Here is a 15579-nt window from a genome sequence, read left to right on the forward strand (position 1 = left end):
TTCGCAGACGATTGTCCTGTCGATTGTTCTCGTTGATCTGAAAACGATACAAATGTCAGTCCGATTTTCAACGGAACGCGTTGTGGAAGGTACGTACTCATCTTTTTATTAGTAATTTAGAAGCCTACTTCTGCCACCCGGCACGAAGATTTTCTAAAATACTTCTTCGTGACGTCTTTTGACTGGAAAGTTTGTGTAAATGCGAAACGAAATTCAAAGTAGATGCGTCAAAGTAGAAAAATTATGCGGCGGATCCGTATTAAGGAGAAATGGAACGCCACTGGGTTGCGTATGTGCCGCTACAAAAGGAATAATTTGTTTTCCATAGCGAGATAATAGCAGAGTCCCGTGAACATTGACACCGAATCGTTCTCAAAGAGAAGACGCGTACGCGAACGACGTAATGAGAGAAACCGGTTTCCAATTTTGCAGGTGGTAACTCGAGAATCGGCGCCAATTAACCTATAGGAAATCTAAAATATTCTCTTAACGAGCATTCTCGAGGATACGTGAGATTTGCAGCTGAAAAAGTAACGTAAGAACGAGGCGATTTCCCTCTTAATCGCGTCTCGATTGTTCGACCGCGATCGTCTGCAAAGAATGATCGAATCAAAGACTCCGTAGCGACTTGAGAGAAAATAGGCAATCGAATCTGAATAGATTCGAAAATGATTGGACAGGCAATTTTAAGAGTCTTAAAAATACAGACTATTCGGATCAATAAACATACAAAACCATACAATGTCTCGTCTTAATATTTTGGGAAATATCGAAGCCCTTCTCAGCGTCATTCTAGGAAAAGAATCACAACTTTGAACGAGAAACTGGCGGAGAAACGTGCGCCGATTCTTTCGAAGACGCATCGATAGGTTTTAATGTGCTCGACCGCACCTTCGTTACATAGATTCTTCTACATACGTCGCTGCACTTTCTCCGTTCATTTGTTTTCCAAAAACGTACGTACGCGCTCGTCGACACACTTTTGACGAGGACCCATTTTACGAGACGATAAACCTTGCAAAACATTTTTATGTATGTATCGAATTACGGGAGACACCGAACCTATCATCGACTGAACACGAGTTTTTTCCCACCTTTCTAGCTGAGAATCGTTTTATGATGAATGCGTGGCGAACCGTGTAATTTTGCTCAAATACAGTAAAACCTCTTTAAAGCGTGCAACCTAATCCAGACTGAACCCTCTCCCCTTGAAAAACGGGTCAATTTTGGAGAATTTTTTAGACGAAAACCACGTAATATGGACAGTTGATATTTGGCGTACATATAATTATATTCGATGGTAACCGAACGCTCGTGGGAATTCGATGATAAATTAATTAAACTCGTTCGGAAATTCTCCTCGGGACAATTAATCCTGACCGGGCAGATCTATCTAAAGACTTGCTTTTTGCAGAACCTCCTTTCACCGGCTTTGATGAGCGTAATCATATATTCAGCAAATACAATCTTGTAACGGTGATCGAAGGTCAGCTAATTCGCAACAATCTCGATCGGTACCGTAAACACCGCCTGAGTTGATGGAATTTATCGCGCTCGAAACTAAAAAAATCTAACGCTACGATGGAAGCTACGATTGTAATACACGTTTTTCACCACTTTACATGTACTGATATCTGAAATGGAATTAGAACGGGTATTAGATAGATCAGACATTTCAATATATGCATGATTTTATTGATATATCGTTATAATAATATTAAGTTTATAGAAACAAACCGCATCTTCTGTATATTATCGAAAATAATTTCTATTAACCCTTCGACTTCATCGCGCTCGAGACTAAAGTCGATCATCTTTGTATCACTGGATATATTTGTTACTCGCACCGCAAATAACATTGTTTCATCAATTGTAACCTGGTCGAAGCTTATTATAAAAATAAATTTAATAAATAGAATATAATACAGGTATGTATACACGGGTCCTCCGCAGTCAAAGGGTCAATTGTATTTAGATGTACATATAGTTATACGATAGAACAACATGGAAAATATATGTTTTACTTTCAGTCAATCGGTATTAAACAAATGCTATTATATGTAGTTTCAGAGCACTGCCCAGTTTAACAAAAATATTGCAATTAAGTAATCTTCCTCGTGATTTACCGCGCTTTTTTATATTCTCTTGTTTCTTTGAATATATCGTATCGTAACCGATATTGCACGAACATGTTTTAGTTAACTTCAAATATATGCTCTAACCACCAGGAAGATTACTTTATCTGAAATTTCTTTCTAGCATCTTAAACACATTTAATTCAAAAAAATATTATTAGTTAAAATTATTCGCATTATTACTTATATACACGATCATTTCATCGTGATTCTTCATTTCCTTACAACATTGTCGCTGGATGTATGGAAATATATAAAAACTTACAAAACAAGTACTATGGAAAATTTGTACAGACTTCAGTACCAAATTTTCGAATTATTTGTTACCATCTCTAAAATACTGAGTTAAAGGAAATAATACTAAAATATACGTAAAATAAATTATTTTAGCAGCTGTAAAGAATTGTACATGGGCAATAATCACGAGTACGTATTGGCGATCAATAAATAAACAGAAATAATGAAAATATTAAACCTTGCTTTTCATAGGCCAACAATTTTACAGTAATCTTACCTCGTTCAACCATCATAATGTTTCTGATATTAGACGAAATTAAGTGGAATACCTATTTATTATTATATCGACGAGAAGACATTTATAACTAATTAAATATTCGAGTGCAAATAACTTCAATCTAAAAAATCAAGCAATGGAAAAATAAACGATCGATAACTAAAAAATAATTTTAATTTAGGGATTGTCACAATTGTCTAATGAACTTGAAGTGATACGTTAGGAAACAAGATCCATTTTACAACACCGATTGGATAAAATACTTGTGTCAAAATCTGTTCCATTATCAACAGTCTTGCGTGTGTACCAATTTTCTAAATCAGATAACTAAGACTACTTCATTATAAACTAGATGCTTCTCTATCAGGGTAGTTGAAGAGTCCAGCCTTTTTCCAGTAATAATCGGGAGGTCCGGGTGTAAAACAGTATTTCATAGATAATGGTTCGTCGTTTTCAACGTAATACATTAGATAAAAATTGCACATTTCGTCTTCCTTAGTTGCACCTATGATCGTCCATCTATCGCGCGTACTTTGCATAGTACATCGAGCCGCTATTTGGTCGCCTTGAGTAGCTGCAACCTTATTGTGTATAGGATAAAACATTTGAGGAGTCAGAGGATCCCTTCTGCCTAATTCTATCCATGTAAAGTCTGGTTTTATCAAATATCCAGAAACCACCTTTCCAAGTGAATGTGTATGCGTTCTATACGCGATAGGATAGATAGTTTTGTTTTCATTTATCATACAGGCTGTTTCCATGTATGTTGTACTCTTTGGAGGTATCAAACCAGAAGTTCCCATAATGAGAACACTAGCTATCTTATTTAACGGACGTAATGTATAATGAAGAAATACACCGGAATCATCTGTTCTACCATCTTTAAACATATCGATATGTGCATAATGAACCTGTAGAACCAAGTACTTAATCGAGGAATCCCCACCAACCTTGAAGCCTACCCCCTTCGGCAAAATCAATTTTGGTGCATCTCTTGCCCAAGCATACAATACCTATGAAAACCATTGACAAAACTAATTAATAACATTTGATATTCTTAGTTAAACATAATCATTCTTTAAATTCTCTTTCATATACTTGAGATTCTGCTGCACATGGAGCCATTGTGTCCTCGTTCTTGTCCATACCGTGCCCCATCTCTCCACAATTCCAAACAGTCTTCGACATGCCTGGTTTGCCACAACCATATAAAAGTATATGATGAGCAACATCCATTGTTGCATTTGGTTCAAAACCTATGACATAATAATTTTGGGAAGGATCTACTTTAACAGATGTACATAAGTACAGTTCTTCCTGTAAATTAATTTATATTATTAAACATTTGCAATGTGTAAACAAATAATAATAATAACACAACATTTAAGCATGACAATAAGTGTAAAGTATATTAATTATTTTATAAATTTTAAATTCCACTTACTCTGTTTGGTCTAACATTTGGCATAAGCAACGAATATTTCTCGACACTGTGACACTTTGTACACTTGAATAAACTCACGAGTACAATATAACTAACGAACGCGTACTTTCCTTTCATTTTTTTATTAACTCTTAGCAAAGTATTATGAATAACTACATGGAAATTCCCATCAGTCTATCAGATACTTCGGATCGATATTGTTTGGTCCCACGTATACTGTACCCCGGGAACATACTATCTCCATCTAGCGATTACTCGTCGTACGACGAGAAGCGTAATATATTAAAAAGGGGCACGGAGGGGCACGTGAAACATAATTCGATTTTCATTCAATATTCTAGTAGAAAAGAAATGAATTCACGTTCAATATTCATTTCTTATCATCGTCTAAAATGTACGCATCACTTTAGAATGGAGACAATGTTTTTACAATCAAAACGAAATTTTATGTACATGATGCTATTTTTAAATGTGCGTGAAAATATACCGGGAATTTAAAGTTTGTAAAACGTCATTCTCCCGCCATATAAGGAGGATAGTGTCACCATCTGTAGTAAAAGACTTAAGCTTGTTGATGATGGCCAGCTCTTTCCATTACTGATGTCGTCACCAGTTATTTACGTAATATAACACCTGGCATCTAATTATTATTCTTTATATGTTGACGCATATTTTGTACTTGACTCAATGGGGCTGTAGGAATTTGCTTTCAATCTCTTCATCGCAACATATCTAGGGATTTTAACGGCTATATTTCTTCGTAAATAAATAACTAGTTTAAGATTCTAACAATGCTATAAAGAATTAAAATTCATAATGGATCATCGATTTAAGAGTCAGTGAGAAATGAGTAACATTTATTGGACGGATTCATCGGTGATTACATTAATAAATTATTCAAACTTATGTATATATAAATAAAATATGTCTTATAAAATCACTATCTGATTTTCGAACAAAGATTCATTATTGGAATCGATGTTTTCCAATTGAAAAATTGAATATCGAAAAGTACATGTGCTCGGTTAGAAAGAGAGAATGTAACCGATTACTTCTATGTACTGGTGTTAGCTTTATCTCTTATTAATAAATATATCGCGAATTTGATCTGTCAGCCACTCTATGCCAAGTTGTAATCCTTCTCCGGTGATTGCGTTTGTTGCTCGTATGTGCCATGGTTTGTTCTGTATACGGTCAAGCCCAAGGCCAGCAACAAGTTTAACAGTAGTCAAAGAATCTGGCAAATCCATTTTATTTGCCAGAAATAGTATCGGTATTTTGCGACCTGCAAAGTTTAACAGAAACCATTTCACACTTGAAAAACTGTTTATACCTGATAATAAAAAAGAACATGAAGGTATAGGGTGCGACTGATATTGTACCTGCCACGTCCGGATGTTGAAGAAGCATATCTAATTCCTCTTTAACAACAACCAATCGTAGCTTATCGCTGCTATCGATTATGAATATAATACCATGGCAATCCTTATAGTAATGTTCCCATAAAGATCTATGGCGGTCATGACCTGACATATCGAATGCCGTAAAATTGACATTTTTAACTGAAAAAAATGTGTATATTGAAAAGATTGTGGTGTATGAAATTACACATAGATTATTAAAAGTGATAAGTATAAACTATAGAGTGAAACGACGTGCCATTGGTTCTTCGATATACGTCTCTAGAAACATGAATGAGAATCACTGAACGCGAATGGTAGCTGTCTTGGCGCGATAGTGTTTAAAAATAGTATTAAACTGCTTTCAAGGAATAGTCTTTAAGTTTAAACATGGAGATAGACGAAATCATGGAAAATGCTGATGACATTGGGCAAGATTCAGACAGTATAAACAATAGTATAGGTAACCATAAAGTTGCACTTAAAAATCTAACCCTATAATTCTAAGAGAAACAACAAATATCATTTAATTTCAGACCTTTTAGAGGAGAAAAAGATCAAATTGAGAAAACAAATAAATCAGTTGAAATCCATAGTTAAACAAATTAAGTGTAATTTAAACATACATAAATATAAAAATACTAAAATCACATACGATCAAAATGCTTCTGACATTTCTGCCAATACAGATACAGATTCAGATACCCCTGAAATTCTAGATGTTGATATAGAATTACAATTTCAATTGTATAGATATGCTGGTATTTACTGTGTCAAGTCTTCAAAAGAAGAATTCATTTTTAATTTTTCATCATCACATAAATATGAAAAGAAGGGTACTTTTGCTGTACAAATTTTAAATAAGGATAATTTAGGGCATTTAGGAAAATGGATAATGCCCAAGTCAATTGATTTAAATGTTTTAATATCTATATTTCCTATTCAAGAGTTAAAATACATACCTAGCTTTGTAAGAACCTGCAAGCATTATATAGATTGTCATTTTCTTCGACAAGAGCAATATCATGAACTAATGGTATATATTTCTTATTAATTTTTATTTTATTTTAAATAATGGAACAGTATTAAATATACTTAAACTTTTTAGGATAGAGTGTCTCATTTGAAAGACTGTACTTTACAAACAAATTTAGCATATACTTATATCAGTTTAGAATTAAAAAGTGTAAGGAAAGTAGAGGATGATTCATATATAAATATAGTTATATATCTTATATATGATACTAATGAAGTCAGACCACATAAAGTTGAAGTAGATTCACAAACAGAAGAGGAATTGGACAAAAGCATGAAAATGCATCTAAAGGATTCATTAAAGTGTTTTAAAACATTTGATTTATGTACAGCATTTAAGAACATATTAAACACAGGTCAATTTATATGGGCAAAAGAAGATGATGAAGATAGTCCAGTAGAAGTTAATGTATGTTAAAAATCTTAATTTGTTTAAAACAAACATCCCTAAAATGTTACTTTTGTTTTTAGAATTTGAGCAACTCAGATGAAGAGGGATTTATAGAAGAATATTTGAAGGAATCAAAGATGTCTCCGCTACGTTTAACAACACAGCAGAAGAAAAGACGAAAAAGAACAAAAAAGCAGATAAAAGTGAAAAGTGTTTCAGAAGCATTTGAAAGTAATAAGGAGTCTGTCTCTGCTCAATTGGAGAAAGAGAATTCCAGAATGATGAAATCTCCATCATCTGTGGGTACACAACAACTAAAAAAATTAAAACAGACAAAGTTAAAATTTCGATTATACAGTGAATCAGATGGACATATAAGTTGTGTAACATCTTCTACAAAAATGACTCCTCAAAAGAAAACAACAAATAGAAATTTAAATGAATTGTTGACTAGTACTCCAATGCATAAGAATCACAACTTCATTCAAACAACCAGCATTGATAATATTAGTGATATTACAGTCAATGAAAATGGTTTAAAAAATGCTAACACTAACATTGATTCTGCTAGAGAGAGTGAACCTATAAGTGTACACAGACCTTTAAGTAATTCTTCTGCAAAAGTGTTACAAAGCAAAATAAAAACAAACGTGAAACCAACAAAATAAAAAAAAAAGTTAAGTTAAATATAACTAGTAAGAAATAAAAAAACCTAAAGAATATATGAAGTATTTTGTGAAATTTGCAATAAAATATAATGTACCTTTTATTTTGTACTTTTGTCTTTTTTGTAAAAATAAATTTATTTTTAATATGGACTGCCTGTTTCATTTCATTATACAATAAAGAAGGGGTGCTTGAACCAATTAGTACAATAATGCAAGTGCAAGTAACAATATTGTTGTAAGCACGTCAATTGAGCATTAAACAACGTCGTTCACTCGTCAGTATTTAACTTACATGCAAATTTTTCAACATTATACCCGACGGTGGGCACTATGTCTATGCAACGGTCATCCTCGCGTTTGAAATTATTTATGACCGTCGACTTACCACTGTTATTAAGGCCCACTACTAAAACGTTTACTTCTTTTTTCCTAAGACCTAAAAGATTCGCTAATCGGTCAAATAGTCCCATGTTCTATGCTTCCTTCAAGAATTGTTGCGTGTTTATCGAACATCAATAGTCAACCCTGTTAACATTGACTGCCTGAAAGGAAGAGAAGGACAAACGTAACAACAAAGGTGAAACCACCCTCTCTTTACAATGCTTACCCTTGTTTCGTGTATTATTAGTAAAAAATGTTCGTCGAAATTTTAATATACTATATAAAAAATATATAACAATTAAGTTTAACAACGATTCTGTATAATTTTAATTATTATATCCAAAGTTTGTTCTTTAAACGAGTTCTTGAAACGAGTTGAGAACCACTGGTGTACCACACTGTCTTATGTTTTGCATGAGGTATCTTTCATAATACTGATAAATGTAAAGTCTAATTTACGAAAAAATTGAAGTCAGCTATTTTTGCATCAATTTGCTTTTACGTTCTGTATGATTAACAAGAAGCATCCTAAAAATGGTAAGTTCTAAGCAATTTCTAATACTTAACCTCTTTAGTTAAGATAGGTTATGTTTGGTAGATTATTTCATATACAACGTTGTACAATTTTCAGCCGAAGGGAAAATCAAAGAAGTTTATTGAGAAGAAAAATTCAGTAACATTTCATTTAGTTCATCGTTCACAAAAGGATCCATTAATTGCTGATGAAACAGCACCACAACGCGTACTTGTACCAGTTGGGGATGCACAAGCTCCTAAGTTAGATAAGAAAAATGTAGATATTTCTAAGCGCAAAGAAGAGCAACAAAAATACGGCATATATTTTGATGATGACTATAACTATCTGCAACATCTGAAGGATGTTAATTCTTTGACAACTGAATGGGAACGTGTAGATGCTCCAAATGTTTCAAAAACAAGTGACAAGAAAGATACTCCAAAAATTAATTTACCATCTTCTGTGTTTGCTTCAAATGTAGAAGAAAAAGTTGGACTTCTTAACAAAGCAGCTCCTACATCTGGATTGAGATTAGACTTGGATCCAGATGTGGTAGCAGCATTGGATGATGATTTTGATTTTGATGATCCAGAGAATGAATTAGAAGATAATTTTATAGAATTAGCTGAAAATGGTGATAGTGAGTCAACAGATAATGAGTATGGTATGTAAGAATATATTATTTATATATAACAATTATGTTATATTATTTTATATGATTTAGATGAAGAGTCAGATGTTTCATCTGAAGGACATATGAAATTATCTGATGAAGAACAAGATGAAGTACACAGTTTAAATGGACCTCAGTACACTTTTAGAGATGAAGAAACAAAATCCCGTTTTACAGAGTATTCAATCAGTAGTAGTGTCATAAGAAGAAATGAACAATTGGCTCTTCTTGATGATAAATTTGAGAGGGTTAATATTTTTTACTATGAGTCATACATTAATCTAATAAACATGTCACATTATACATTGTTATGTTGGTAGATGTATGCAGCATATGATGACAATGAAATTGGTTCATTAGAATGTGATGAAATTGAAGGTTACGTAGAACCAGATTCAGATTTAGTCCTTCAGTGTGCAGCAGAATTTGAAAAACAAGAAAACGGAGATGTAGGTACTAGAGATACGATCGAAGAAAGAAACAATGACTCATATCTTTTTACAGGCTGAGAATGTTGCACAACTTATGCAAGAGAGGATGAAGATTTTAGAAAAAGAATATTCCACCTCTGATGATGAAAATGGTTTAGAACAACTTGTTGTTGATGCAAGACAGAAAGATCAATGGGATTGTGAAAGCATTATTAGTACATACAGCAACATATATAATCATCCGAAATTAATTTCGGAACCTAAGGCACGTTATTTAATAATAATATTTTACTCATGTTGTTTAGCACGTTTTTTCGATCTATGAATTTCTTTACAGCATCTAGAAAAAATCAAAGTCAATCCAAGAACTGGAATTCCAAAAAACGTTTTAGATGGAGCCTCTGGAAAATTGACTACTAAAAGTTTAGCTCAGTTTAATCAACAAAATCAAAGTTGTAAACCAATTGGACCGCGATCTATCGCGGAAACAATGAAATCGACTTTAAGCACATTAAGTGTCAGACCAAAAGGAGAAACGCCTGAAGAAAGGAAGGATAGAAAAAAATCACTGAAGGAATACAGAAAAGTAAGATTTGTTTTGAATATTTATTACATAAATTATTAACTAAACTTTTAATTGTTAATTCTAGGAAAGGAGAATGGAACGAAAAGCAAATACCGGAGCATTTAAGGAAGAAAAGAAACGCCAAGAAAAAATTCTATTGAACAACAGACAAAACATACAAGGAAATCGTATACTTTAATGTATAAATTTCTTTATACTCCTCTTCTGTAAATTAAATAATCCACAATTATTTACATGTATATTAAACGTATTTAATATAACTTTCCAACGGTTTCTATTATTCACGAAGTCCTCGAGAGAAATCAATATTTTTCTGATCTTATTCACCTTAGTTGGTAATTGCAGACACGTTTAGAGAAAAACCTGATATACAGTGATTTGGTTACCAATGTCAAGCTCTTATACAAACAAGTGTTTCATAATGAGAAAATATGTTTGTGGAAAAGATTTCTCTTGTTCCTAAATCTAACTTCAAAAATTGAAATGGTGATGGCGCGTGTAACTATTTGAAATGTCATAGATGAAAAAGAAAAGATATATATGTAATTAAAATTTAATAGTATTAAGACGAAATAAGGGAAACAGTAGACCTATTTTCGAGATTAATCAGCGATATACTTTTTCGTACAGACGTGTTTTATTAGCCCTCCTCGGACTTTGGTTGCCGCGTTCATAATTGTACGAGGCAGTAGCCACGTGAGACCACAAGGTAGAGCGCCATCGTTTAAGGCGGGGCAAACAACGGAAACTCCAAAGTCATATGATCGATTTGTGATTCTCTTCAGAATACAGTTCTCTTCCTTCGTTGCAAAGATGGCCAGCCAGACGCAAGGTATTCAGCAACTTCTGACAGCCGAGAAAAGAGCTGCGGAGAAAGTTTCCGAAGCCAGAAAACGTGAGTTTCCATCCAATCATTATAATTAATATTTTAATACGAATAAATGTTGTGCACAACACGTTGTGGTGAACTGTTCTGTGACCCTGAGTTTAAATGGGTGTAACCTTTCAAATGCAATGAAAAGTGATATTTTCCTTTATTTGTATTAAAAGTACGCTTTACGCTCGATATACTACCATGTCTATGGTGTTTAGTTAATCGTTCCAAATGAAGTCGTGAAAACACGAGCGTGACATGTATACTGTTGAACCATTTTCTGTGATAAAATGAAAGTAACCACAATATAACTCATTGGAGTAATCGAGTATATTTTATATTATAACAATTTGTTGAAGTGAAGCGCAGCTCTAAACTAACCTTATTCTTAGGTAAGGCACGTAGATTGAAGCAGGCCAAAGAAGAAGCTCAAGATGAAATTGAAAAATACAGACAAGAACGAGAAAGACAATTTCGTGAATTTGAAGCCAAGGTAAATGGTTTTTAAATAAATATATTATTTTGAATATTTGAAATAGAAGAGATTATGATGTTACATGTAATATTTTTCTTTTGTTTAGCACATGGGCTCAAAGGAGGATGTTGCTGCACGCATAGAGGCTGACACAAAAGTAAAAATTCAAGAAATGAATCAGGCTGTGTCAGTGCACAAAGAGACCGTAAGTTCACTCAATGTATCTACATACAAAATGAAAAATGTCTCCTGTATACAATGTATATCATATTTATGATTTATGTTACATAGGTTATGTTTAAAATCTTGGACTTGGTGTACAACATTAAACCTGAGTTGCACAAGAATTACCGCATCGAAATGTAAATCTCAAGAAATACGTCAACTAATTATAAATATTGCATCATATGCTATAAATGTACATTAAGTACTTTCCTTTACCATATCTTAAAACGTATCTATAACTGTTATGTTGTACTTTTATCAGAGGAAATCTATACCTTTCGATCTTAGATGGTGGTACTCGAATTACTAGAATTTTTCCCGCAGTTGCTACACGACAATAAATGTAATCGTAACTATGCTGAGCTTTTACCGCAGTATTGGAAAGTTTAAGGATTATTGTAGTTGCATCACGATAGTAGTGTAAATGTATTAAACATGTTGCCGTCATAATGATATATCAAGGCCTAGATATATTAGGATGACGCTTATATATTAAAATTTAAGGTGGTGGAAAAAATATGGTACATCGTTAAATCTATGTTGCTAGATGTCATTCCATAGTTCTGCTACATCGAGGACATAAGATGTGATTACAAAATCCCGTACAACCTTTCGAGAATCACGCAGACAAGCTCCCAGTCGAATGTGGTTCTCGCGACGATGTACAAATGCACCACTTGTTTTTGTTTGAAAGTTTTAAGCTTTGTTAAGTTGTACGAAATAATAGTTATTTCTCATGTGTATACCCTGTCTCTGTGAGCTGGTTAATCTGTACAGGATTAATGTTCGAAAATAAAAACAGTGAAAATCTATATATATTTTAATCGATACCTCTACAGTTGAGATATTTTAGTGCAATTAGTACTCAGAATGCAAACCCGAAGACGTTGAGATAAATACAGTTTGCATAGTTGCGTAATCTTATCATTATTACGTAAAACATTTCGTGTTTATGATATCCGCGGTAATGAAAACTGCGCGAAGTGTTTCAATGAACGTTCCAATATTAATGCTTCAATTTTAACGCTACAGAACACAAGCATAATAAACGAGATAGTATACTCTTGTATCATTTATTAAGCTTGGAATATTCTGCACAATTGTTGCGAATTTTAAAATCTCGTCGTCGGTTTGTAGATTTGTACGTTCAAATTGGTTGCCTTTCTTGAACGCAAACGCAGTTTCGATTAAGCTTTTAACTCGAATTTCATTGGTCGTTCTCGTTTATGTTTGTAGCCATTGGTCAGAGACAGCGATGCCAAATGGGTATCACTTTTGACGCTTGCGCGACCAAAAACAGCGCTGTGCATAGTCAAAGGTACCGTATTTTATACCGTTCTCAAGTTGGAGTAATAAACTTTTGTATGTTACGTTCTCTTTAATCTTCACTTTTAATTTTAATTTCATCGTAAGCTTTAATATTTCACCATACACGAAAAATAATGGAAGAAATAATATTTAAGTCGACCACTTTCCTGAAACAAATAAACGAGGGTTCGTGCGATACCCGTTTCTATTCGATGAGAGCACTTCGCTGGCGCCAGATTCATCGCGCATGCGCGCGAATTGTGGGGAATCCGGCATCGCTGGTCGGGACTCCAAATGGAAAGAAAATATTCTAAACATGGTGGGGGGAATCAGCTGTGTAAACCTAACCTTTCCTGGACGGACGGATCGTATTCTCTGACAGCAGTTGGTTAGGTTGCAGCGTGGGTGAGTGTGTGTTTGTGCGTTCACACAACACTAGCGCCACTTAATAGAGACCGAAAGGTGATTCGATTTCGCGAACTAATCCTGGCAGCGCGGAGCGGTCAGTACGTGTGCCATTCCGCACCGAGAAATGGCAGCCGACGAGACGCGTTCGGATAGCAGGAGCGCGAGCACGTTGCCGAAGAACGAGGTCGTGTGTGAGAACGCAGTGACAGCTGTGCACGGGTACGGGTTTTAAATCTGTTATGATTAAGAACGTACCGGGTAACACCGGTCGCCGACCAGCTGCGAGTCCGGAGCGGAAAATATTGTCGTAGATAACGCGTGTCGGAAAGTTCGGTGTAAACGGTGGCTTTTTCTTTTATTCGGTTTTCTCGCGTCCTCGAAGGCGAATTGCCAAGGTCGTTTGCGATCCGAAGGGTGTGTGTTTACCGAACCTCTTTTGGATACAACTAGCCGCAAGATGTGGTGTCTCGTTAGCCAAGCGAACTCAGTCATCCTCGAGGTGCAGGTTGATCCCAAAGCCATTGGTCAAGAGTGCCTCGAAAAGGTGAGTCATTCTATTGTTACACCTTCGTTGATGTTACAATCGGAGCGAATAGAAGAGGCCTGCCAGGCTTCGCCAAACCGTGCTTTCACGTTCCCGCGATATTTCTTGTTACTCTAGGCCAAGTGTTTATTTTTATTGTACGCTATTAACACCAAGGACATTTTTTCTAAGATAATAAGCTCGTGAATGTTCGAGATTCGAATACGAACGCGGGACTTTCACGCTCAAATCGGAGCACGTTGGGGTCCCGGAACAATTTACGCCTGACGTTGCTTTAAATCAAACTAAACTCTCGTAGCTTTCATTTTTCATCGTGTTTGATTCGATGCGAGTCTCGTTACGTGAGGACAGAGATACCGCAGAAAGACTTTGGCACGATGCTAAGTACAACTTTGCCCCGGTATCGCGGTATCGTTTCCCATGTAAACAATAACAAAGCGGTCGTTAGTCGCCTGTATCGTCGACGGTGTAACGAATCGAAGGACTTGGGTTACAACAGGTACACACGAGTGTCATTCGAAGATGTTCGTTACATTAATTTAAGCTCTTGGAAGGACGTGATTCGCGAAAACGTAAACTGTCGCGGTGTGAACGGCGCCTTACGGTCGTAACTCACGTGCGCAACAGATGCTCCGAAAACATTCGACTACTTGTGGGTACAATTTGAAATTTGATATCTTTTGTCGATAGACAAGGCCGTTTTCTTCTTGCGTAGATCTATCTCGCGCCTTGCCACCGATCGGCGTCATTTTCACGGCTGCAATCCGATCTATAGTAGCGATCGGAGTAGAGTGCACGCAATAATTAATCGATAAAACATCTCTGAGTCGTATCGTTGTTACACGTAGTAGAGAGTTTTTGATAGATCTGTTTTCGTTGGACACCGAGATAGTGATGAATGGCGGTACAGTTACGGGATATGAACATTTTTTTAAAATAAATCAATTATTTGCTCTGCCATGTTGCATGAATAACGGTATTTTGAAAAAATGTTCCTAATTCGTTGGAAGGCTAGAATGTGAAAAATGAGAAGCGTGACAGTTCTCAGTCCGTACCAACGGTTGTAAGTCCAATTCGCGCGCTTCACCGGTTTCACGTTTGGTTAGCGGGGTTTCATATTCGCAGCTGCCAGTACCTCGAGCCGAAGAATCGAAGCAAAGGGACGGTGCAAAACCATTCTTCTGTTTGCTTTTTACGTCCGTTTCGTGTCCAAGTTGATCGAGGTAAAGAATTAACGATGAGGTAGCGGCGATACAGAGGCGATCGTATATTTAATTTATCCCCGACCTGGTGTGAGACCTCAGGGCAACCTCGGTGGTCGTTCCACCGGTACCGAAGCTCTTCTTCGGGGTTTAACTCTATTTATAAATGCGAGATGCATCGTTTGCGTGTAGCGCAGCAGTCGCACGTATGCATGCACGAGACACGATACGCGACGGAACCTTATTCCTCCGACGTACGTGCTGCTGCCTTGTCGAGCACCTCGCGTACAAAGACCTGCTCGTGGTTTTCATTAAATATAGCCCCAGTCGGTTGTACGAGCAATACGTTCGATACACGTTAGTACCTC

At 35.5% G+C, this 15579-nt stretch overlaps 6 protein-coding genes across 8 annotated transcripts in view; 4 read left to right on the plus strand and 2 right to left on the minus strand.

The window, feature by feature from the left end:
• Positions 1-1888: 1888 nt before the first annotated feature.
• LOC128876116 (peptidylglycine alpha-hydroxylating monooxygenase) lies at positions 1889-4327 on the minus strand. Its single transcript, XM_054122219.1, has 3 exons — positions 4094-4327; positions 3748-3966; positions 1889-3662 (listed from the first exon to the last, which is right to left on the minus strand). Exons 1-3 carry the CDS (start codon positions 4208-4210, stop codon positions 2991-2993), a joined length of 1008 nt encoding a protein of 335 aa, XP_053978194.1. The 5' UTR covers positions 4211-4327; the 3' UTR covers positions 1889-2990.
• Positions 4328-4720: 393 nt separating this feature from the next.
• LOC128876696 (ADP-ribosylation factor-like protein 6) lies at positions 4721-8551 on the minus strand. 3 transcript variants are annotated; one of them, XM_054123258.1, is made up of 4 exons: positions 8536-8551; positions 7880-8129; positions 5476-5655; positions 4721-5378 (listed from the first exon to the last, which is right to left on the minus strand). In XM_054123258.1, the coding sequence occupies exons 2-4, from the start codon at positions 8055-8057 to the stop codon at positions 5167-5169; spliced, it is 570 nt and encodes a 189-aa protein (XP_053979233.1). In that variant the 5' UTR covers positions 8058-8129; positions 8536-8551; the 3' UTR covers positions 4721-5166. The 3 variants fall into 3 exon arrangements, with proteins under 3 accessions (XP_053979233.1, XP_053979232.1, XP_053979234.1); XM_054123257.1 differs by lacking the exon at positions 8536-8551 and adding an exon at positions 8195-8333; XM_054123259.1 differs by lacking the exon at positions 8536-8551 and having other exon boundaries at positions 7973-8157.
• LOC128876694 (uncharacterized) lies at positions 5626-7737 on the plus strand. The gene is made up of 4 exons (XM_054123254.1): positions 5626-5956; positions 6030-6529; positions 6602-6937; positions 7000-7737. Exons 1-4 carry the CDS (start codon positions 5884-5886, stop codon positions 7585-7587), a joined length of 1497 nt encoding a protein of 498 aa, XP_053979229.1. The 5' UTR covers positions 5626-5883; the 3' UTR covers positions 7588-7737.
• Positions 8348-10450, plus strand: LOC128876695 (protein LTV1 homolog). The gene is made up of 7 exons (XM_054123255.1): positions 8348-8505; positions 8600-9149; positions 9210-9406; positions 9479-9607; positions 9663-9854; positions 9927-10175; positions 10240-10450. The coding sequence occupies exons 1-7, from the start codon at positions 8503-8505 to the stop codon at positions 10351-10353; spliced, it is 1434 nt and encodes a 477-aa protein (XP_053979230.1). The 5' UTR covers positions 8348-8502; the 3' UTR covers positions 10354-10450.
• Positions 10451-10910: 460 nt separating this feature from the next.
• LOC128876697 (V-type proton ATPase subunit G) lies at positions 10911-12561 on the plus strand. The gene is made up of 4 exons (XM_054123260.1): positions 10911-11070; positions 11442-11542; positions 11631-11729; positions 11816-12561. The coding sequence occupies exons 1-4, from the start codon at positions 10989-10991 to the stop codon at positions 11888-11890; spliced, it is 357 nt and encodes a 118-aa protein (XP_053979235.1). The 5' UTR covers positions 10911-10988; the 3' UTR covers positions 11891-12561.
• Positions 12562-13431: 870 nt separating this feature from the next.
• Positions 13432-15579, plus strand: part of LOC128877658 (E3 ubiquitin-protein ligase MYLIP) — a 91469-nt gene continuing 89321 nt past the window's right edge. Inside the window, exon 1 of the mRNA XM_054125168.1 lies at positions 13432-14009. Coding sequence (XP_053981143.1) covers positions 13923-14009 — 87 coding nt within the window. The 5' untranslated portion in view covers positions 13432-13922. The remainder of the gene's footprint in view (positions 14010-15579) is intronic.

This window comes from Hylaeus volcanicus, chromosome 5 (assembly GCF_026283585.1).
Source record: "Hylaeus volcanicus isolate JK05 chromosome 5, UHH_iyHylVolc1.0_haploid, whole genome shotgun sequence".
In the NCBI taxonomy this organism is placed as follows: Eukaryota; Metazoa; Arthropoda; class Insecta; order Hymenoptera; family Colletidae; genus Hylaeus; species Hylaeus volcanicus.